At 47.0% G+C, this 23,135-nt stretch overlaps 1 protein-coding gene across 1 annotated transcript in view; it reads left to right on the top strand.

Annotated features, from left to right (window-relative positions):
- Positions 1-23,135, top strand: part of GTF2F2 (general transcription factor IIF subunit 2) — a 933,714-nt gene that overhangs the window by 847,478 nt on the left and 63,101 nt on the right. The window contains exon 8 of the mRNA XM_086935014.1: positions 2,654-2,797. Coding sequence (XP_086791140.1) covers positions 2,654-2,797 — 144 coding nt within the window. The remainder of the gene's footprint in view (positions 1-2,653; positions 2,798-23,135) is intronic.

The raw sequence follows: 23,135 nt of genomic DNA, 5'->3' as shown, positions 1-23,135 counted from the left end.
ACACTAAGAAACAAGCATGTACAATGCATTGGTCTCGGCTTTATTAAAGTTAGAGCTATTGGCATTGCAAATGGCATTTTTTTCATTTTTTGTTTTTTAAAAACATAAATAAATGGTATTGTCATTTACAATGGCAATAGGTGAGCATTAGAGAGTAGTAGAGCGTATTAGCGGACACAGAGCCACAAAAACCAGATCACATGAAGGGCACAGAGGCACAACAAGCAACGAGGGGGCTGGAGAGCAAGCACAAGCAACAAGGGGGCAGGAAGCACAAGCAACGAGGGGGCAGGGGGGCACAGAGGCACAAAAACCGGATCACAAGCAGGGGACAGAGGCACAACAAGCAACGAGGGGGCAGGAAAGCAAGCACAAGCAACGAGGGGGCAGCAAGCACAAGCAACGAGGGGGCAGGGGGCACAGAGGCACAAAAACGGGATCACAAGGAGGGCACAACAAGCAACAAGGGGGCAGGAGAGCAATCACAAGCAACGAGGGGGCAGCAAGCACAAAGCCCAAAGACCTCAGTAATGTTAAGCACTCGTATCGAGAATCATAAAAGAAGTCAATCTGCAATGGCTAGTTTTCTGTGCCTTTCTCGGACTGCGAGTGAGTGCTAAACAGTTGATGATGAGATGTTTAAATGCGATAACCTGCGCAATGAAACAAGCACACAAACACACCTCTGAATAAACATTGCTAAATTACATCCTGCTGGTGCAAGGGCAGACAGTAGTACGAATAGAAGTTACAGTACAAAAATGTCCGCCAAGTCACTGTGGTTTAAGAGGCCAGGTCATGAATGCGTGTGGGTGTCTCTGCGGTGAGCACGGCAAGGGCACAGCGTTAGAAGCTGTGATTAACTAGTGCTGCGGTCAGTATGGACAGAACACTGACACTGAGTGGTGGATTGTAACTCCTACGGTTTCACACCGCGGAACACGTTCCTACATGCAGGGTAGTTAATAGAAGTGCATTCCATAAAGGAGGCGTAATCGGAACAAAAAAAAATGAGGCTGGGCAAGTTATCTTGAGTAACGGGAACTATAGTCAAAGGACGAAAGACAAGAGGAACTAAGGACTGAAATGAGTGGTGACGGTAGGGGTGAGATTCTTAGTAGCAGTGGGTGTTTAAGTTAGAAACTAGTGTGTCCAAAGTGAGGACAAAGTGGGGTTACCGGGAGTATTGAGACTTGAGATTACCAACTGCTGGATACATACCTTCATGCAGAGTAGCTGAGGGTTATAAGGGGCTGCAACCAGTGTGTGGCATAAAGTTAAAGCTTGGGATTTAAAAGTACTAGTCACACATAGGGTGATAAGCATGATAGTTGAGTGACTAAAATCAGAGGAGGGGGTGCGGGGATCCAATTCTAATTGAAGTGTGAGGCCTTAAGTTTAGCACAGCGTGGGCATAACGACTAATGCGGTTTATAACCACTAGATTTCCATCCATATAAACGGTAACTTATTAAAAGTGGCTGCACCAAATGTACGGATAAACTATATGGATGGGGCAAGGCTGGAAAATCAGACATATAAAAAAGACCCAAGCTGAAAGACGGTTTCTCTGGGCAGAAAGTTCAAGTGAGGTTGGGCTGAAAGTATGCCAGCAGTTCCCACCGGCTGACACGTACCCAATGCTCTGGCAGCTGAAACAAAAGATTGGTTATTTGGATAAAGGTACAGTAGGCTCTCACTTTAGCTGGTCACGTACCTGCAACACAAGCGGCTCTGGGTTGAATGCCAGGGTGAGTGAGTAGCACAGCCGCCAGCATCGCCAGCTTCAGTAGCCGGCACAGCTGGCCCAGCTTCACTGGGAGCGGCCGCAGCATGCTGCGGTCCCCCGCTGGGCGGCCAGCTTCCCCCTCCGAGGCTCTGTGCAGCAGCCTCGGTGCCTCACCTCGCTCATTGTCCGAGCTCCAGCATCACTGCTGCCAGGAAATCCAACTTCCACTCCACTCTGGGGCGACAGGAGCGCGCCCGAGGGCGGCCCTCCCAGATCCTCCCACCAGTGCTAGAACAGACGCACATGGTGGGAGGGCCGAGTGGGATGTAACTCTTCTCTAAACGTCTCCAGTGCAAGGCGGGTCCAATATTCTATTGAACACTAGACTGCTCATGAAAACAAGCCTCCTCATCAAAAGTAGACGTGGACGAGCCGAGCCAAGGGTCTGGTAGCAGAGTCTGCTCAAGCTGCCTGCACGCGCCAGTCGGACCTCTGATTGGTTAATAAGGAAAACCAATCAGAGAGCTGACTTGAGCGTGTAGGCAGCGTGATGAGGGGCGTGCTCTCTCCCGATGACGTCATAGAGAGAAGGAAGAGAAAAAAAAACGCCCCGAATCGGGAAAAGACGGGGCTTAAAGGGAGTGACGCCAATGGCTGGCCAGCATTTACGAGGCCAGCCAATGGAGAAGAGGGGCGGGTTAAAGCCCATATATTAAGAAACATTGAATCTCTGACCGACCTAAAAAAAAATTTAATTAAAAGCTTAAGGGCGTTGTCTTCTTTATCTATAGTTTCTTGTTCTTAACTGATATGCTGCAAAAATTAATTATGAAGGAACATGTTTTGTAAACGATGTTCAGCTATAAGTAGGTCACAGTGAATGAATATGTATGCCGTACGAAATAATATATTTCTGATTTACAGATTGAGAGTGAAAGGAGAAAGAAGGAAGAGGGCAAACGTGCTCGGGGTGAGAAGCAGCAGGTTCTCAACATGTTGTTCTCAGCATTTGAAAAGCACCAATATTACACCATTAAGGACCTGGTGGACATCACAAAACAGCCTGTGGTATGTACGATCCCATTACAGTGTGCATGGATTCGTAAATATCTCACTTGCCTTGTTTGAACCACTTCCAGTTAGCATGTTTTTCCACCCGCGGAGGGGCTGTTTTATTCGAATCCTGCACCATGTGATGAAATGATGTGCTTTAGTGAGTGGTGTGGTGATGGGCTTGTTAAATGTTTCTGACTAGCACTTTCATGTTATATGTGTTATAGTGGTAATGCAGGGACGGACAAGCTTATTTGTTCTAAGTGTAAAACTGTACTACCAGCATCTAATGCAAAAACAACAGTTGGACAGAATGCAGAACAATGTCATACATTCACCCCAGTACAGAGATCTGGGCCTAAATCCATCGTTTTTTTGCTCACCATGCCCTTCCAGTTTGAACCCAGCCATATGCAAATCAGTCTTGACCCTGTGCCCCATGGGAACAGTCCAGCCCGAACTGCCAAACCAGGTCCTTCCTGGACTGGAAACAAGCATCCTAGGACCGGTTTCGGGCTTTCAGCCCTCATCAGCCAGGATAGTTTGATTCCAGTGGCATGGTGAGCACAGTACTGACGTCTGAGCATACTCTTCACACTCGGGGTGACAAATGCAAAAATAATAGTTGATGGACAGGTCCCATGGGGCACAGGGTCAAGTCTGATTTGCATATGGCTGGGTTCAAACTGGAATGGCATGGTGAGCAAATAAACGATGGATATAGGCCCAGATCTCTGTAATGGGGTGAATGTATGACATTGTTCTGCATTCTGTCCATCAACTGTTGTTTTTGCATCTATCAGCATCTAAGCCACATGAACTGTCACCCCTGTATAGACAATGCGATGACGATTATTTTTTATAAGTTTTATATGTCATATGTTGTACGTGTAAAAACCAATAAAAGTAATTTAAATAATTAAAACAAAAAAGAAATGAAGTGGTTCAGGTGTGTCCGCAGCAACAAAAGGTATCAATAAGAGATCACTAATAGGACATGACTTACAAACAGGTTTAACTGCGATCGAACAAACCAGTGCACTTGCATATACTTCAGTCTGACTTCAGGAACTTTATTAATGTGATTGGAAATTAAGAGCTTACACACCAATATAGATGATCAGTATTTGATTTTTGGGGGCGATGGGACTGGCTCTTTTTAGAGAGTGAGAGTTACCTTTCATCGTAATTGGTTTCTGATTAGCCAACGTACTGAGGAACTAAAGGGCTTTTAGGGCCTCCCTGCTACCAAGTTTGATGCGACTATTCGATGTGTTGTCAGCCCATAAACATTAAATCTCATTGATTCATACAACCATTTATTTGACAGATTTTCTTTCCAGAAATACACACCCTTCCAAATGAGGTGATATTGTTACAAGGATTTTACCTGCCGAATGTGCTGGAAAACCCAAGTTGTAGATAGATAATAATACTCTGTCGGAGAAGTACTTAGCTGACTATTAACACATAATAAATCACCAGACCTTAGTGAAAACATTTAAAGAACTGTAAATTTGCTAAATCTTGGTCAGTTTATACGGACTAGATTGAACAGGACTGCATTGTGGTCCACATTTTAAAATGTAATAGATAGGACTAGAAATTCCATAGTACCAAGAAACACGCATTTGCAATGCAATAGGTCTCGCATTAGTGAAAGTTAGAGCTATTGGCATTGTAAATGATCATTTTTTTTATTTTTCACATTTACTTGTTCGCAGTGGCAGAGTGCGAACCAACGAAAATTAACAAAACCAACAGGTCGGTCGCTATTATTAAAGTGAAAGCGCGGCATGGCGCACTGGTTAAAATGAAAAGAATATGTGCAAAATTGTTTTGGGCGAGCCAGACAGAAGAAATTAAAAGCGTGGCCGCCCTTTTAAAGATCAAGCGCAGTGGGCCCAAAAGCAAGGCACGTGGCATCTATCATAAAAGTGAAAGTGCGGCATGGCATGCGGGTAAAAAGTAAATAAATAATGTGGTAAAGGTTGTTTTTATTGAGCTGCAAAGAACAAAACAAAAGCACAGCTGCCATTTTAAAGATGAAGGTGTCATGCCTAAAAGCACGATTTAGTCCGCCGCATTTTGTTTAATTTATTTACTTTTGTAGCAATTATGACATGCGTGCTTTAATTTCAAATATTTAGAGCTAAAGCGTGGTGTGAGGCGATTACAAAAGTAAATAAATGGAAAAGAAATGCATCTGCTTTTTTTGTTCTATTTGTTTACTTTTGTAGCAATTGCGGCATGCTGCGCTTTAGCTTAAGATGTTTAACCCCTTCTCTGCTGGCCCGTTTCCGCCGCTGTGCGGTAAACAAATGAACAGGGGCGGGCCATGACGAACCCCAGCCGTCATCAGCACACGAGCACCGTAGTGCATGACGGCTGGGGTTCGTCACCAGCATACAAGGGGTTAACGCTAAAGCACAGTGCGCTGATTGCTACAAAAGTAAATAAATAGAACAAAAAAGGCACCCACCCACTGCATTTTTTCTATTTATTTACTTTTGTAGCAATCACGGCACACAGTGATTTAGCTTGAAATGTTTAAATGTAAAACATGGGGCGCCCCAATTGCTGCAAAAGTAAATAAATGTAAATCAAATGTGGTGGCCCTACACCTTTTATTTTGTATTTATTTACTTTTGAAGCAATAGCGATAGACCACGCTTTATCTTTAAACTTGTTCAGTTAAAGCGCGGCATGCTACGAATGCTAATAAAATTAATAAATAGTAAAAACAAAAACACATCACTATGTAAATTTTACTGTAAAGCACACTTTGCAGCACCACCGGTTGTAGAAGCGGGAGACCAGGGTGGGTTGCAAAAGCCAGACAGCATGTTGTGCCTACTTCAACAATACATTAATTTACTAAATAGTGCTCAATAACTGTTAATGAAACCAAGAGAGTTAGGACACATATAAGATGGGCTGTCTTAATGGGAGGTACCAGAGAAGAGCGGGCAGTACTAAGGAGGGACTACTAAGCCTATTCACAAATTGAAAGCCACCATTTACAAAGGACAGAAATAGGAGCCAATTGAAAAGATGCGCGTAGCTTAAAGTCCATACCAGAGTACAACTTGTCTTGAAGAGATCGCTCTGCCTAGGTGAGACCTAAAAAACTTGACTGGATGAGCTACTCACGCCTGGACCTAGGAATCTTGAGAGTGTTGTCCTGCAGTAAATGTTCTCTTAACAGTACTCCTGTTAGATGAACATGTGATGCTAAATATAAAGCTGCAAAACAATAGAATTTAGTAATAAGACCTACATTTTGAAAAAAGTAATCCCCTCCCCTTCCCCCTAAATAACTGGTGTTGGCTGCCAGCCTTTTGGAAATTTACATTTTGTTTTCTTATTATTTTGGCTGAACTTTGTTAGAGGAGCTGCCAGACCCTCATCAGTTAAATAAACATTGGCTTAAGGCAAAAATGTTTTTGATCTAAAAAAAAAAAAGCACGCATTACCATAGTAGTCCCTGTCACTTAAGACAACTACTTTGTGTGTGGATGGCCTCCTTGTGGAATGGTATCATGTCATAGCACAAGTCAGCCAATTAAGTGGGCTGGCCCATTGTTCCTTGAATGAAACAACTGACTAATAGATTGTCGAACTGAAAACCTACATAACTAATTATGTTCTGCACTTAATATTAATAGAATCAAAAGGTCTAACAGCAGACCAACAGCAGCTCCTTGTCAAGCGTTGGCTGCCAGTCTCATGTCTTTGTGAAAACTAGACACCTAGGAGAATCAATGGGAGACGTGCATGGGTCTCACTAGGTTTTTCACCCAGAATCCCTTCAACCCTCAAAACTTTTGACTAAAAACACATTTTCCTCACATTTTTGTGATGGAAAGTTCTGGAATTTACATGGAGCCACAAACTTACTTCCACCTAATTTTCCCCTAAGTCTTATGATGAAAATAGTACCTCCCTTGTGTAAGTTAGCCTAGTGCCCGTGACAGGAAATGGCCCAAAACTCAACATTGATACATTGTATTTTTTCACTCAAAACTGACCTGATTTTTGCAACATGTGTAGCTGTAGATTTGGGCCTAGCTCATCTGGCACCTAGGGAAACCTAGCAAACCTATATATGTTTTTAAAACTAGACACCGAAAATCCCTTGCAAAGCTCAAACTTTGCCTAAAAAAACATTTTCCTTGCATTTCCTACCCAGAATACTCTGCAAACCTCAAATTTAGCTAAAAAGTCACATTTTCATCAAATTTCTGATTAGGAAAGTTGTGTGGTCACTTGGCCAGCAAAAATTTCCTACCACCCAGCCTTCCCCCAGGTCTCCTGATAAAAATGGTCCCTCACTTGTGTTAGTGGGCTAGGCCCCGCGACAGGGAAGGGCCCAGAACATATTGTGGCGACAATGATAACTGCGGTAGGTGTACTAATTAGTCCTGGGGTTCAGAAACCATGTTGGGAAACCTAACAAACCTAAACATTTCTGAAAAGTGGATATCGTGGGGAGTCTAGAGAGGCGTTACTGGCGTGGATCCCCCAATGTTTTCTTGCCCAGAATACCCTGCAAAGGTGAAACGTTTTATAAAAACACAAATTTTCCTTGCATTTCTGTGACGTAAACTACAGGAATGTGCAGGTATCTACAAACTTCCTACCACCCTGCTCTCTCCTACCTGTCTCTAAAGAATCAATACCCAACTTGTGTGTCTGGGCCTAGTGCCCGCAGCAGGAATGGAACACACTAGGGTCAACTGTATTCTTTGAATGAGGACTACTGGTGTGATCAATTCCTGGCACAGGCACAGGCCCCAGGTATACAAGAGGGGTCGCGTTTTATCGGGACAAGTGGGAGAATGTTGGGTGGTAGGAATGTTATGGATCCCTGCAGTTTCCTATAGTTTACGTCACAGAAATGCACAAAGAAATCGTGTTTTTATTCAACATTTCATCTTTGTAGGGTATTCTGAGTAAGAAAACGTTGAGGGATCCATGCAAGCCCCACCTCTCGGACCTCTCCCGAGTGTCTAGTTTTCAGATATGTCTGGGTGTGATAGATTTCCTCAGATGGCCGCCAATCCCGGGACCAGAAACGCATGCCCCCCCTTGCAAAATTAGGTTGTTTTGTAATAGATCATTTTGATGTTTTCTCAATCTGTTTTTGGCCCTTGCCTGTCGTGGGCGCTTGGCCCACCCACACAACTGAGGTACCAGTTTTATGGGTGGTAGGAAATTGCCAGCCGGTGATCCCACAACTTTTCCACACAGCAATGTGAGGAAAATGTGACTTTAGCTAAAATTGAGGTCTGCAATGGATTCTTGGTAAGAAAACGTTGGGAGAGCCATGCAAGCCACACCTCCCTGAACTCCTCTGGTTGTCCAGTTTTCAGAAATGTCTGGCTCAGTAGGTTTCCCTTGATGGCCGCCGAGTCTGGATCCGAAAACTCAGGTTCCCCCTTGCAAAAACCAGGTTGTTTTGCAATAGGTCATTTTGATGTTTCCACAATACATTTTGGGGCATTCCCCATTGCAAGCAGTTGGCCCACTCATACAAGTGAGGTAGCATTTTTATCTAGCGAGCTGTGCCGAATGGTGAGTGCTAAGGATTTTGTGCCGGCCCAGTCATCCCACAACCTTCCCACACTGAAATGTGAGAAAACAATTTTTTTCAGTTAATCAAATTTGTAAGGTCTTCTGGGTAAGTACACCTTGTGCGATCCACACAAAACATACCACATATTATTCCCTTAGTAACCAGTTTCCTAAAAAGATGTGAGGGAAGAAGGTGTACACTGACAGTAAAAAGCAAAAAAACACTAAAACATTATTTCACACTCAACCAATAGTCAATCCCAGGCATATTGGTTGGATTTGGCACAAGGGTAAGTAAATGGTTCATAAAAACAAAACTTTATTCCCCATTTACTTTACTAAAAACAAATTCACAAAAGTACTTGTGAATAATTTTAACATCAGAATAGAGAACCACTGACTTACAGCTTGTGAGCTGTAACGCCACATCAAGGCAACAACTGATTTACAGTCCATTCACAAGCCTTTCATGTGTCAGACACAGAAAGCCATTTACAGTGCCAGCTGTGGGCCCAGCACAATATAACACTGACATTTTGTAACCAGCGTTATACAAGGCCCATCACTCTCATACCCCAACAGGATTTACACACCAATCACACCACCATACACCCAAACCTCAGACAACCTACAAACACACCTCAAGTAAGTCAATATGCATACAGGCTATCAGCCACCAACACACCGCCAGCCCACACTTACTGCCAGATAGATACCCGTTCATACACAACCGTCATACCACCTGGAAGCTGGTGGAAGAGGAGAAAGTGTCTGGAGTAATCCAAACGTGGATTCTTGAAGTGGAGTACCTGAAAGCAGAGGGGACAGAGTCTGTCACTCAGGAGTGACCGTGAGACTTGGAAGACGGATGCCCTCCAATGGCGGGTGCTTCAGGAAAGATGACTGTGACCTTGATTCTTCATGCTGTGGGACCTGGTGACGCTGAGGACGACAAGTACCCGGATACGAGCTGTACCACGAAGGAAGTAGAGTGCTGAGCGATTAGTGTCTGGCAGGAGCACCAACAAGCTTTGGCAAATGCAGCCCAGGCAGGAAGTCAAGAAGGTGACCAGCAAGGTCCAGGAGACTCGCCACAAGTTGGAGAGTCGGGACAGACCCGAGCAATCAGGGGAGCCAAAGGAAAACAAAGGTGACCCACAGGCTGAAGGCCCATGAGTCGCAAGAGGACCTCAAGCAGCTCACCAAAGGATGCAGGACACAATGCATTGTGGTCGAAGATTCTGGTCACTGGAGGTGCTCAAGTTTGGGGCTACTTGGAGCCTGAAGATCTTCTTTCAAACATGTCAACAAACCTTTGCAACTTCAAAGGGGATGCGGTACCCAGGGGGTCAGTTATTGCAACGCCCACAAGGACTACTGGCCTCAAACTTGGTAAATGGGTAGAGCAGGCCTCAGTAGCTGAGGAAAACCACCACCAGTGTTGCAGAGCCCACGGAGTCCGGAGGAGCTCGGGATCTGCAGATCGGTCGTCTTCGTTGCGGTGCCTGCGAATCCAGGGGAGTGACTCCTTCATCCAAGGGAGATTACTTCGGTTGTCATTGATGCTTCACAGGCCTTGGAAGGTTCCTGTATGATGCACGGGCACAGACGATGCAGCAGACTGAAATGGAAATTGAGTCTTGCCCAAACGAAGTCCAGCGGAGTCCAGAGTGCCCAGACGGTAGAACTGAAATGGTTTCAGTTCTGAATCTTAATCCACGAAGAATCTTGGGACCCTACACCCAGGTAAGCCCTTACGTACCCAAAGGAAAGGGTTGGGGAGATTCAGGGGTCCCTCCCAGGGGAGGGTCTCGACAGAGGGGAAGTTACTCCAATGTCCTTTGTCCAGTTTTGCACCAGAGTGGAAGCCAACGGCTCCCAGGACTGGTTTGAACTGGACTATGCTTATTGATACCAAATGTGCCCCTCATGCAGACTTTAAGGCGCTGGCAAGCACACCCACCCAGACCTAATACACTAAATCCTGTCTAGGAAGTGGTCACCCCTCCCTGTGACAGGATGGCTATTGTTCTGCCTTCCCCTGCTCCAGCTTGGCTCAGCAGCAGGAGAGCAGACATGTGTCTCTGGTCGGCAGCAAACATTTTGTGCTGTCCGGGACTAGAAGGCTGGTACCGGGAACACTGAGAACCAAGCGGAGGGCTCTTCCAGTGCTTATAATCATACCTTTCACACCATTTACCATGTGGGGGTATGATTCCAACATGTTTGATACATACATTATAGAATTCATTGCAGCCGTTTTCGAGATGGTCATCGCGTGATTATGCTCTGCCCATCTATATAGTATATGGCTGCTTCACTGACCACCTGGGAGAATGGACTCTCTAGGCTGCAGGGGTGTCCTGCTCATGCAGGGCCACTCTCTCACTTCGAACCAAGCACCCTGCCCTCAGGATTGTAAAGGCCTACTGTAGGAGTGACTTATAGGTTTTAAGTGTAGTGACTAGGGTGACCAACTGTCCATACGTTTCATGGACCGTCTGTAATTTGGACCTTACGTCCATTGTCCGTGAGGATCCATTTTACGGACACCTTTTGTCTGTAAATCTGGGGCCTGCAGGGAGCAGAGCTGTTCCCTGCGAGAGGCCTCAACTCCCCGATGGGGCGCCTTTCACTCCTCCTCGCAGCCCCACCCCACCCATTGTCATTCTGTATGTGGCTGATTGTCACATAGAAAATGACAATGGCCAGTTTGAGCTGCTAACGCATTCATCCCACCCTGAACCTCTAATGCGCCTTAGCTCAAAATTACTGAGGCATGGAGCGGAAGGTAAAGTGGAAGGTTAAATAAGACCCAGGTAGAAGATGCAGAGGAGCACTGCAGGGTTAAAAGAAGTCTCCTCTTCAGTCTGGGTGCACAGTGAAGGCGGTGGGGGGTACCCTTGCGGGTTTCGGTACTGGAAAAAATGCAAGTAGGGGATCTGTGCAGGTGAACGCATAATCTGGCCCTTCTCTCATAAGAAGACGTGTTTCTTCTAACAAATGTACCTGCTTATGTTCGATAAATTGTGAGGTCTTGTTACTCTCCGGTGTCATTTTATTTTATAGTGTGAAAGGAACGGACACCGCTTTATTTCGCTATGAAACTGTTAAAGAAATGTAAATCAATCTGTTGTTTTTATTGTCTGTAATGAAAGAGAGATAGAGAAATGTTTGTGCATGTCTGCCTGTATACAAATATAAACACAAACAGCTCCAATAATTATACAAGGGTCATTTAGAAAATACCAGAATGACTGCAGGAAGCAGTAGAAAAGATTTGATTGTGCCAGTAAAGATGAGCAGAAGGGGATGTGAAAGAACAGATGTGTGTGCTGTCCTGGGGGTTCCCACCCTTCACACCACCAATTATGAAAGATGGGTCAGTAAAAGGATGGATTGATGTGTGAAAGGGTGGATGATGGGCGAGTGAATGGGTGGATGGATGAGAGAAATGATGGACGGATTGATGAACTGATAAGTAAAAGGGTGAATGAATGGATGGATGAGTTAATGGATGGATAGGTGGAAGAGCGGATGGCTGAGTGAAAGGATGGATTGGGTGAAAGGGTAAATGGTTTGAAGGATGAGTGAATGGATGGATGAGTGGAAGAGTGGGTGGGTGAGTGAAAGGATGGATTGGATGAAAGGGTGGATGGATGAAAGGGTGGACGAATGATGGATAAGTGAAGGGTGGCTAGATGGGTGAAAGAGTAAGTGGTTGAATGGATGAGTGAATATGACAGATAGGGTGGAAAAGTGGATGGATGAGTGAAAGGATGGCTTGGGTGAAAGGGTAAATGGTTGGATGGATGAGTGAATGAATGGATGGGTGGAAGATTGGATGGATGAGTGAAAGGATGGATGGATGGATGGATGATGGCTGGATGAGTGAAAGGGTGGATGGAGGGATGGATGAGTGAAATGATGAATGGGAGGATAGGCAATGGAGAGGTTTGCAAATGGTTGAAAAGTGTTGGATATGGATGGGAACACAGATGGAAGGACAGAATGAATGATGAACGGCTGAATGGTGGATGACAGAAAGTACATTTGAAATGGTGGATACCAGGGGTTTGTGGGATGAATGGTTAGAACCTTGGACAAGAGAGCTCTTCTGGGGAGGGTTGTGATGACTCACTTCGCTTTTTTGGTGACCTGCACAGTTGGTCAAATCAGTGCGCATACCAAAAAACCTTGAAGTGCATGATTGTCTCAACCTAATATAAACTTATTTGGACATGTACTTAAGTTGTTGTCTATTTACTTACTTTTATACTATTGCGCAACTTCCTCGGATGTATCTGTAAAACATACCTTTTGTCCCGAAGATTTGTCCTGAATTTTGACCTTCTGTCCTGAATTTTCATCCTGAATTTTGACCCTTTGTCCTGAATTTTTTCACTTGCGTCCTGAATTTGCCACCATGCCAGTTGGTCACCCTAGCAGTGACCCTTAGATATAGTAAAACTATACCTTTAGTAAGTGGTGCACGCACCAGCTTACACAGGCTGCAATGGCAGGCCTGTAGTTCCAATTTGAATGGTCTCTCACGGATGGCATAATGCATGCTTCAGCCAATGGGAGACCTCTGGGGGTACCTATGCCCCGGGTACAATGGTACCATATACTAGGGACTGACAAGTGTACCCCAGTATCCAATCTGGGATGTACCTAGGTAAATGTAAATGTAATGTAAATGTACATGTATTTATATAGCGCAAATCGCCCACATCGCAGGCATCTATGCGCTTGCTTAGGGAACCCGTCCTGGTATTCCCCTGTGAGATACCCCAGCAGGGTATCCACAAGGTGAAAGCCAGGCATCCCGCCGCGAGGGGCCGTTGTGGAGATTAAGCAAGCTATTGCCCAGAGTCGCAGAGTGTGAACCCGTGAGTTGAGTAGGCACCGGAGCGAGAATTATCGAGTCCGTGGAATTATTGGGCCCAACCCCCGTCGGGGCGGGCAATTGAACCCTGGTCCGGGGCCGATCTCAGCTTCCGGGTCTGCCGCCTCTAACCCCTGAGCCACACTTCTCCACACTGAACACAAATGTTTAGGGAGAAAGCAGATTGACTGGGGTCCTGATTAGCAGGATCCCAGTTAGACTAGCCAAAAACAGCATCACATCAAGCAAAAAAGGGGGGGTAACCATAAGAAGCAGATCCTACTTTCCTACAGTTAATCAGTTTATTGTATTTTAATAAGAGCCAAACGACAGCCAGTCAAAACAGCTCCTAAAGCTCTCTTTTCCCACAGGGCCACTTCACTGTGGAACTTCATCTGGTGGCCAATAGAGCTAAGACCAACACCCACCACACACACCAAGAACCATGGTATCGTCATTGAGAGCAAACTCCACATGACTGCCAAAGTAAACGTAGTCACCTCCTCATGCTGCTATACCCTGAGGAAGATTTTCAAATGGCTCCCAATAAGCACCGGAAAAACGTCAAGCACAGCCTTGCCATAAGAAACCTTGATCATGGGAACACTCACTATGTTGGCCTCAACTAAAAACTCACAAGGAGGCTACAGAACATTCAGACATTGGGGGCCAGCATCACTCTCAATCTCCCTTGCTGCACTCACATCACCCCACACCTGTCGAGGCTCCACTGGATCCGCATACACAAACAGAAACTATTCAAACTCCTAACCCACCCAGTCAAGGCACTACACAACACTGCCAAGGATACCTCAACAATCGCAGCAGCTTTCCAGATACCCTCCCTCATTCGAACTCCTACTTGTAGTCATCCTTACATTGTGCCTAAGGCGTGGAACGACCTGCCGCTACACATACGATCCCCCTCTTCACTTCTTGAATTCCGCAAGAAGCTGAAGACCTGCTTTTTCGAGTGGTCCCACTAGGCCCTAGATTTGGATAGACTCGCATCTGTCCAGCACCCGGCTACCCTTCCGGGTGAATTTGCAACATCACTTGACATAGAGATTATAAAGTTTCTTTCCACTGCGTTAGTAGAATTTGGTGGGAAAAAAGACTTGGTTCATTTCAATGAAGTTTTGATGGGACTTCTGAGATAAAAAGACTGTTGGTTTTCAATAGCATATACAAACAAGCAGCACTCTGGAAAATGAGTCCCTGCACTTCTGTATCTCCACGTACCATACTGCAGTGCATGCACTGGTCAGGCAGGAATGTTTTCGTCTGAGTGATGCTACCCGTTCATGCATGCCATTCTGTGACTGGGTTTCAGGTGGGAGTGTTTGTGAGGCAGTGTGCGTATTTTTGTTTACGGGTACTTACCTGGCGCGCATGATATTATCGTATTTTAATTGCATGCATGTAGCGCTTACTACCCCTGTCTAGGCGTCAGTGCGCTTTTCGGCGAGTAGCGCGATACTCCGGAACCCAACAAAAAGGATTAATGATTGGGGATGCTGCTTGAGCAGATGCTAATGCACATCCTGGCCCCCCCTCCTGCAGAGAGGGCGTTACGTCTGTCTCGTCCCGACCACTCTCCTTAACACCCATGTGTTGTCCTTAGATTTTCTTTCTAGTTTGTGAAAATGAGTCACCGAGCGCTGCCCTGGGACAGACAGATGCTTCCCTGTTGCTCTTATCCCAGGCTGGACATGCCTGCCACTGCCTGTAATTAGCTCCAGGCATGTGCAAACAGCCCCCCACAACGCGCACACACCATGCTCCCCTAAAGGAGCATTCCGAAATCCAAGGAACCCGTTTTACAGCTCACTGAAGCCATATACACAAACCTAGCGGTGCCAACTTTGGAACAGGGGAGTTAGGTTTAAATCCTGGCATCGGCACAACACCCTGTGATTTTGGACAAATCTCGTAATGTCTCATTCCCTATACATCTATGTATCTAGCCTGCGTCTCCGGTAAATTGCTCCAGTGCCCTCGGGCCAAGTTCACACTATAGGAAATTGAAATAAAGATAAGAACGAGCGTTCCTACTTTCTTTAACTTGAACCACACACATCGTGTTTACAAAAATGTGTCAGTTTTGGGAAGATTGGGGGCACTTCCTATTTCTTTAAAAGAAGTTATGTCTCTTTGAATCCGTTATTGTGCTCAATTTTGACTCATGGTGGACTCTGAAAACCGATCCGACACCCGCCGGCTGAAGGAGGTAATTTGTCGCTCCAAGCACACGTGTCTACTCATTGGAGGTAATCTAATTAATCGTGTGTTGGCTATTCCGGTTGATCAACCTATCAGCGCGTTCATTTGGAAACATTCCTATATTTTATAATAAAATAATAATAAAATATTTAAAAAAAACAATAAACAACCTGTTAAAGTTTGCCACTAAAACTTGGATTGACAATAAAAAAATGAAAATATCTCCTCCCTCCTTGCACGCCTTTTTTGGCAAATATGTATATAGCCACAGCTGAAATTAGATTGTGTGTACAGCCTGTGCTTTTTTAAATGACAAAATAATTTGTAAAAGGATATCGTAATTCTCCAACTTTCCATTAACAAGCATTGAAGAAAGCTGTGCGCGAAACCGAAACCTGTTTTGGGGCGGGACTTCCGTCTTCTGAAGCCCGTGCCCACATAGTGGCTGGCCCAGAGAGGAGCAGTGGTGACACGGGACCCCCATGCCCGAGGGAGAGCCCTGCGGAGGCTGCAGAGTCCAGAGTGGCACTGATGCGGTGAGTGGGGTTAGTTGTACGGACGGGGGGTGTCTCTGTATGTGTGCGTGTGTGCGCTCGTGTGTGTGCGGGGGGGCAGGTGGGGGTGGGGGGATGTCGCTCTGTATGTTTGCCTGTATGGGCTTGTGTGTGGGGGGGGCGGCGGCGGGGGGGGGAGGTGTGGTGTGTGTCTCAGTATGTGTGCGCTTGTGTGTGTGCGTGCGTGTAGGTGCGCTCTTGTGTGTGTGTCTCTGTGTCTGTGTGCGCGTGTGTGTGATAAAGCAGGGGGAGATGTGACTGTGTGTGTTGGAGGCTAAAGGAGACAGGAGATGGTCCGATTACGGCGGGCGGCGCGTGCACAGTGCACATCTCTTGTCTCCTCTTGCCTCGTTGTAAGCAAAGTGGACGGCTATAGATCTCGCTGCGACATCGCTTTGCGATGCGTCGCAGGGCGAGACCTAAAAAGGAGGGGGAAGTAAGAGGATAAAGGCTGGGGCCACCCTCCAAGGCCCGACTTATGTAATGAAATAAAGGACCCAAACTTACTTGAACGGGAAGTGTATTGCTCCTTCACCTGGGAAAAAAAATCAGTTTTTTGTAAAAACCCTCACCCACCAGGGTTACCCCTTGGTGGCATGCTTCATCATGCCACCTGTTCTGCCTCTGAACAGGGCGTTCTGCGACCAGACGAAATACGCTGGAGCACTGATTTTTAGACTGAGAGGCAGATGTTTCTGCAGGGAACGAGTGAAGTGAAAAAAATGTGTGTTTAAAATTACCTGGCTAGTGGGTAATGTTTCTTTATACCGACCCCTAGTTGGTAAGATTAAAAATGGGATAATTAGGATCGTTGGATTGAATGTTCCCAAATCCTAGTGGTCGACATGTTTTAAGCCTACCCCTCTCTGCTATTCTTCAGGATGTAGTATATAAACTGTCAAAAAACGAGTTCCATTCCTATTGTTGTTTTTCTAATTACAACTAGCAAACAAAGTGCATCAGTCGCACGTACTTGCTCAGGACTACAATTAATTAATACCACCTGGTACTTGTATAATCTATTTATATTATTACTGAAGCCTGCGCTTAATGGTTTCACCAGCAGGGAGTTCAGCTTCTAGTCACACACTCGTCTTACCCGTACTCCTCACCTATACCTATTTGGTCGCTGCTCAGGAACTGAAGGGGTAACCCTGGAGGGTGAGAGTTTTACAAAAAACGTAATGTTTTTTTTCCCTAGTGAAGGAACAATACACTCCCTGTTTAAGATGGCTTTCAATAGCACCCTGTCGGCCCATGAATTGCAAGCTTGAAATGCTGTTCCTTGGATTTGGTGGTTGAAGGGAGAGGGGAGAGGGTTGGGTGGTAAGGGTTTAAAAAAAAAAAAAAGCTCACTGGCAAGCCAGCTGGCTGGCCACCTCCATCCTCTCGGTTCTCTTCCTGGCTTCTCTGCGAGCAGGAAACAGGAATCACCCATGCCCCCTCAGCCAAATATAACGCTGCAGTGCAACGGTGTGAATGATCTGAGTGCCGTATTTCGGTAGCCTGAGTGTAGAACATGCAAAATGCGTATTACTGTTTGGCCGGCTCAAGACGTCTGGCCAAATAGTCTTGAGCACTTAGAGAGCGCCATTACTTCTCCCCCCGTGCTACACGGAAAATAAAATAATGATAACCTTGAGTTATAATGTTTTTTTTCTTTCTTTTTTGCAGTGAGACGATGCTCATCTGCCTTAATGGAGGAGCCACCCCTGATTGCATGTATAGTTACATTATAGTAAAAATTTGGATTTCACTAATTCTCCTGGCAGGAGTTAGGGCCAATAGTAAAGTCATTTTCCAAGACAGGTACTTGAAATCCGTCTGATGAATAGATTTGGAAGGACCCTCCGTTAACTCAGACAGATCCTTAATTAATTGCCAAAAACAGGTCCTTTGCCAGTTTACGAGACCACAGTAATAATTATCTTGATGATGTTCTACAGGACCAAAACACTTCTAGGTGGTCTTTGACCGAATTATGAGAAAGGCCTGAACATGCCAGGTGTAACAATTGTGTTAAGAATTGTTCAGGTGGATATGAGAAGGAATGTATGTAATTCTGAAAACAACAAATGCAGAAGCAAGTCCATTTAGCTTTATAGGTTGTGTTAGTCATTTCGGCTTTGCTTTTTGCAAGTATCTTTTTGCAATTATCCGAAATATTTAAACGATTGGAATTGAATGTATTCAGGAGTCAGACCGATAAATTGAGAGACTCCATTGTTGGATGATCGATTAGACTTTTATTCATTGTTGAAACTTCAGACACTGGCCTGACCAGTATGTGCTTCTGTTCTGATCACAGAAGTATCTCTGTGTACCAATAAGTTTTGGCCATGCTGAGGTGACAAGGGTAATACCAAATGGTTCTCTTTTCATTTTTTCCAGAAATCTGGAAACTGAGGGGAGGGAGGAAATAGCATGGGCGAACGTAACTGTCCATGTTATCTGGAAGGCATTTCCCCAGGACCCTTGTAGGTATCTCCTGGCATGAAAGCAGCATTTGCAAATGAGATATGTCATGAAAATCTAAGTTAGGAGTCCCCAATTTTTTCAAAAATGGTTGATAGCTGACATTGATGCAGTCCCCACTTATGGTCATCTCTTGATGCTCTGCAGACTGTCTGCCCATCCATTGTCTATTCCAGGAACATGTTCCACCATTCAAATGATCTGGCATTGAAGAATCTATTTCCATATCTTTTGCTCTTCCAAAGACAACTGGCAAGTCTTTGTCGTTCCTCGTTGGTTCAGGTAGTACATCTTGGTCACATTGTCCTTACGAACTCGCATTGATGAGTGTTTTATTCTTTGAAGAAAAGATTGAAATCCTAGGACAACCATCCTTACCTCTAGGAGACTGATATGCTTCTTTACCTCTTGAGATTAATATATTCCATTGATTTCATGGATGCATCTGTAGTCATCACAAATTGTAGCAGTCTGTTTAGGAATGTTAATCATAATGACATATGGTATTCCTTCATCCACTACATTATGGCAGACTCCATTGTGGGTGGGAGTGATCCGAATTATGTCTTTGAGCAATCCTTGGTTTCGAGTCAATCAATCGATCAATCAATGAGTTTGTAGAGCGCACTACTCGCCCGTGAGGGTCTCAAGGCGTAAGGGGGAGGAGAGGGGGGCAGTGCTGCTAATGCTCGAACAGCCAGGTCTTGAGAAGTCTCCTGAAGGTCAGCAGGTCCTGGGTCTGTCGCAGGTGGATAGAGAGGGTGTTCCATGTCTTGGCAGCGAGGTGGGAGAATGATCTGCCACCTATGGTCGTTCGGTGGATGTGTGGAACGGTGGCAAGGGCGAGGTCAGCGGAGCGAAGCTGGGGGATCTGAAAGAAACAGGTTAGTGTTAGATTCCTTACCTTAGACTATCCCCAGGCGTCAGACTGGATCCCAACATTTTTCTGCAGCAGTACCCTTGCACGTCGGTAGGCATCGTCCTGTCGCTCCACGTCCGTCTTCGGCATCGTGGTCGCAGACATGACGTTGCTGGAGTACTTAGGCGCTGCCCTCGCGCGCTGACGTCAGTTCTTCTTTTTTCCACACCAGGAAGCGCAGATCTGGGAAGAGCGTACCCTTAGTCATTTTGTGACTAACTTTTTGGACATTTTTGTCTATCTTTTTCGAGTCGACTCCACTCCTGGTGCCAGTAGGGATGCCCGGTTTCAACCCGTGTGACGCCTGTCAACGACTGATGTCGGTCACCGACCCCCAACGCCGGTGTCTCTACTGTTTGGGGGCCGACCACGATGACAAGTCGTGCCCCGCCTGCCGGGCCTTGACGTGGAAGGCTAGGCGGGAGCATTCCGGTAAACTCCTCGAGCTTCGGCAGTTGGCTCCACGCCGCTCGAGGAGGAAGTCGAGTGACCGGTCGCCAAGCGGCAGTCATCATCGATCGTCTGGATCCAGGTCCTCGCCCACGGGTAAGTCGAGGCATGGCCAAAAAGGTCGAAGAAACATCATCATTCTTCGACCTCGCATCGCGCGACTCGGCCGAGGGATCAGGTGGCGTGACACCTAGCTGAGGTCCACCAACTTTTATGGGGATGTCCAGAGCACTCTCATGGACATGCCTTTTGATAGCCGTCGCCTCTTTGGTGACAAGGCAGATAGCGAGCTGGAGCGCTTTAAGGACTCCAGGGCTATGGCCAAGTCCTTGGGCCTGTCGGCCAAGCCCCAGTAAACTTCTGCTTTTCGCTCTGTTCTGGGTCACGGAAGGGGTACCGCCGCACGTTCGTCCAGCCACAGGCCGCAGAACCAACCTCAATGAGGTCGCGGATGTGCATTCTGCTGTGGCGGAGCATGGGGCCAGAGAGCCGGTCAGTCCACAACCGCTCCTGCAGCATCTGCCTCAAAGCATTCCTAGCCCGAGCTTTCAGGCCATTCCACGGCAGTGGGAGGCAGAGTTTGCCATCACCTGCTCCATTGGCGTACCATCACGTCGGAAAGGTGGGTGCTGCAAATTGTCCGAAGGGGCTACTTCCTCCCCTTCGAGACGACCCCTCCAGCCATGCCACCGCAGTACCTTTGCATGTCGGTGGATCACTTGTAACTTCTGCAGGAGGACGTTACGGCCCTCTTGGCTAAGGGGGCCATCGAGCGCGTTCCTGGCCCAGACGTAAGGTGGGGTTGTTACTCCCACTACTTTCTGGTTCCCTAGAAGGGCAAAGAGGGCCTGCGCCCTATCTTGGACCTCAGGAGCGTCAACGTCTTCCTCCGGAAGGAGAAGTTCAAGATGCTGACGTTAGCTCAGGTTCTGGCTGCCCGTTACCTGTGGTTCATGGTAGGCCACAAGCACTTTCAGTTTACCGTGCTCCCCTTCGGCCTCACCAGTGCCCCTCGGGTGTTCACGAAAGTGATGGCGGTGGTCGCAGCTCATCTGCGCAGATCCGGGGTTCCAGTCTTCCCCTATCTCGACTGGTTGTTGAAGGTTGGCTCTTCCCAAACAGTCGTCTCCCACCTCCAGACTACGGCCGACCTCCTGTATTCGCTGGTGTTCTCCATCAACGTGAAAAAGTCTCACCTGAGCCCCTCCTAGAAGCTCCTCTTCATCGGAGCGGTTCTGGGCTCGGCACAGTTTTGGGTGTATCCTCCCGAGCAGCGGTTTCGGGATATTCAGGCTCTGATTCTGATCTGTCAGCCTTTATCCTGAGTTTCGGTCAAGTTGACCCTACGGCTTCTGGGACTGATGGCCTCCTGCATCCTGCTGGTACATCCCTCCAGGTGGCGGATGCGGGCTCTGCAATGGGACCTGAAGTTCCAGTGGCCACAGCATCAGGGCAACCTGTTCGACCGCGTCCTGATCTGGGAGGGCACTGAGAGACAGTTGCAGTGGTGGCTCACGGACCGCGATTGGGTCAGTGGCGGCTCACTGACCGCGATTGGGTCAGTGGCAGATCCCTCTCCCTTCCCAAAAAGGAGCACACAGTGGTGACGGATGCGTCCCTCCTGGGGTGGGGGTGCCACATGGGAGAGGCGGAGATCAGAGGCCTCTGGTCTCCGGCCGAGTCCCGGCTCCATATCAACCTTCAGGAGCTGGGGCGATCCGGCTTGCACTGAACGCATTCCTTCCCTCTGTCCGGGGAAGTGTAGTTCAGGTGTTCATGGACAACACCACTGCCATGTGGTGTTGCAACAAAGAGGGCGGGGTGGGGTCGTGGACCCTTTGTCAGGAGGTTCTGCACCTCTGGACATGGCTGGAACATCAGGGCATTACCCTGGTGGTTCAACACCTGGCAGGTTCCCTGAACGCCAGGGCGGACGAACTCAGCCATCGGTGCATAATGGATCACAAGTGGCGTCTGAACTCGGACGTGGCGCAAGGTTTTTTTCAACAGTGGAGAGAGCCTTGGTTAGATCTATTCGCCACCGAAGAGAACGCGCAATGTCGTTAGTTCTGCGTGTTGGAATCTCCAAGACGGCAGTCGCTTTGCGACGCTTTTCGTCGCGAGTGGAGTTGCGGTCTGTTGTACGCCTTTCTGCCTATACCACTTCTGCCCAGAGTGCTGAAGAAGATCAGGCGCGACCGGGCCCAAGTCATCCTTGTGGCTCCAGATAGGGCACAAATATACTGATATCCCGAGCTACTCAGTATGTTGATTCGACTGCCTCTTCAGGAGGACCTTCTGTTGCAGCAACAGGGGACGGTCCTCCACCCGAACCTGTCCAGCCTTCACCTACATGTGTGGAGATTGAGCGGCGACAGTTGATGCCATTTAACTTGTCTCCTGAAGTCTGTGATGTCATTCTGGCAGCTGGGCGTCCCTCCACAAAAACGGAATACGCCTGCAGTTGGAACAAAATTTGTTACATGGTGCACAGCAAAGGCTGTGGATTCTCTCTCTGCCCCTCGTTCAGAGGTTCTCCTCTTAAGTCTTTCCCTGCCCAGCAGGTCTCTGCTCTGGGCACTATCTAGGGAAATCTTTCGCCCGTTTCAGCCTTCTTGAGGCTTACTGATCAGTCTTCTCTTTTCAAGTCCCCTGTTGTCAATAGATTCTTGAAAGGCATTACTCACATGTTTTCTCCTGTTCCCTTTGTAATGCCTCTTTGGGACTTGAATCTGGTGTTAACCTATCTAATGTGTGCTCCCTTTGAGCCGCTCCATAACTGTCCTTTACATCTTCTGACTCTAAAGACTGCTCTCCTGGTTGCCATCACCTCGGCCAGAAGAGTGAGTGAGCTCCAGGCTCTCTTCTAAGCCTCCTTTCCTCTGTCCATCCGGACAAAGTTGTTCTGAGGACTCGTCCTTCTTTTCTACCCAAGGTGGTTACTGCCTTTCACATCTGTCAGACCATTACCTTGCCCACCTTCTTTCCGCCTCCGCATCCCTAGAAAGAGAAAGAGAGGCTCCACCGTCTGGACCCAAAATGTGTGCTCTCTTTTTACCTGAACCGCACTCAACTGTTCTGGGTGGACGACCTACTCTTTGTTGGCTACATGGGCGCTAAGAAGGGACGGGCGGTGCACAAGCGGACCATGTCCCGGTGGGTCATTTTGTGCATCAAGATCTGTTATTCCTTAGCTAAAAAGGAACCACCTGTGGGGTTGCGCGCCCATTCCACACAGGCCACGGCGGCTACCACTGCCTTGGGATG

Source organism: Lissotriton vulgaris, chromosome 8, assembly GCF_964263255.1.
Source record: "Lissotriton vulgaris chromosome 8, aLisVul1.2, whole genome shotgun sequence".
Lineage (NCBI taxonomy): Eukaryota > Metazoa > Chordata > Amphibia > Caudata > Salamandridae > Lissotriton > Lissotriton vulgaris.
This window is presented reverse-complemented; position numbering and strand designations above follow the sequence as displayed.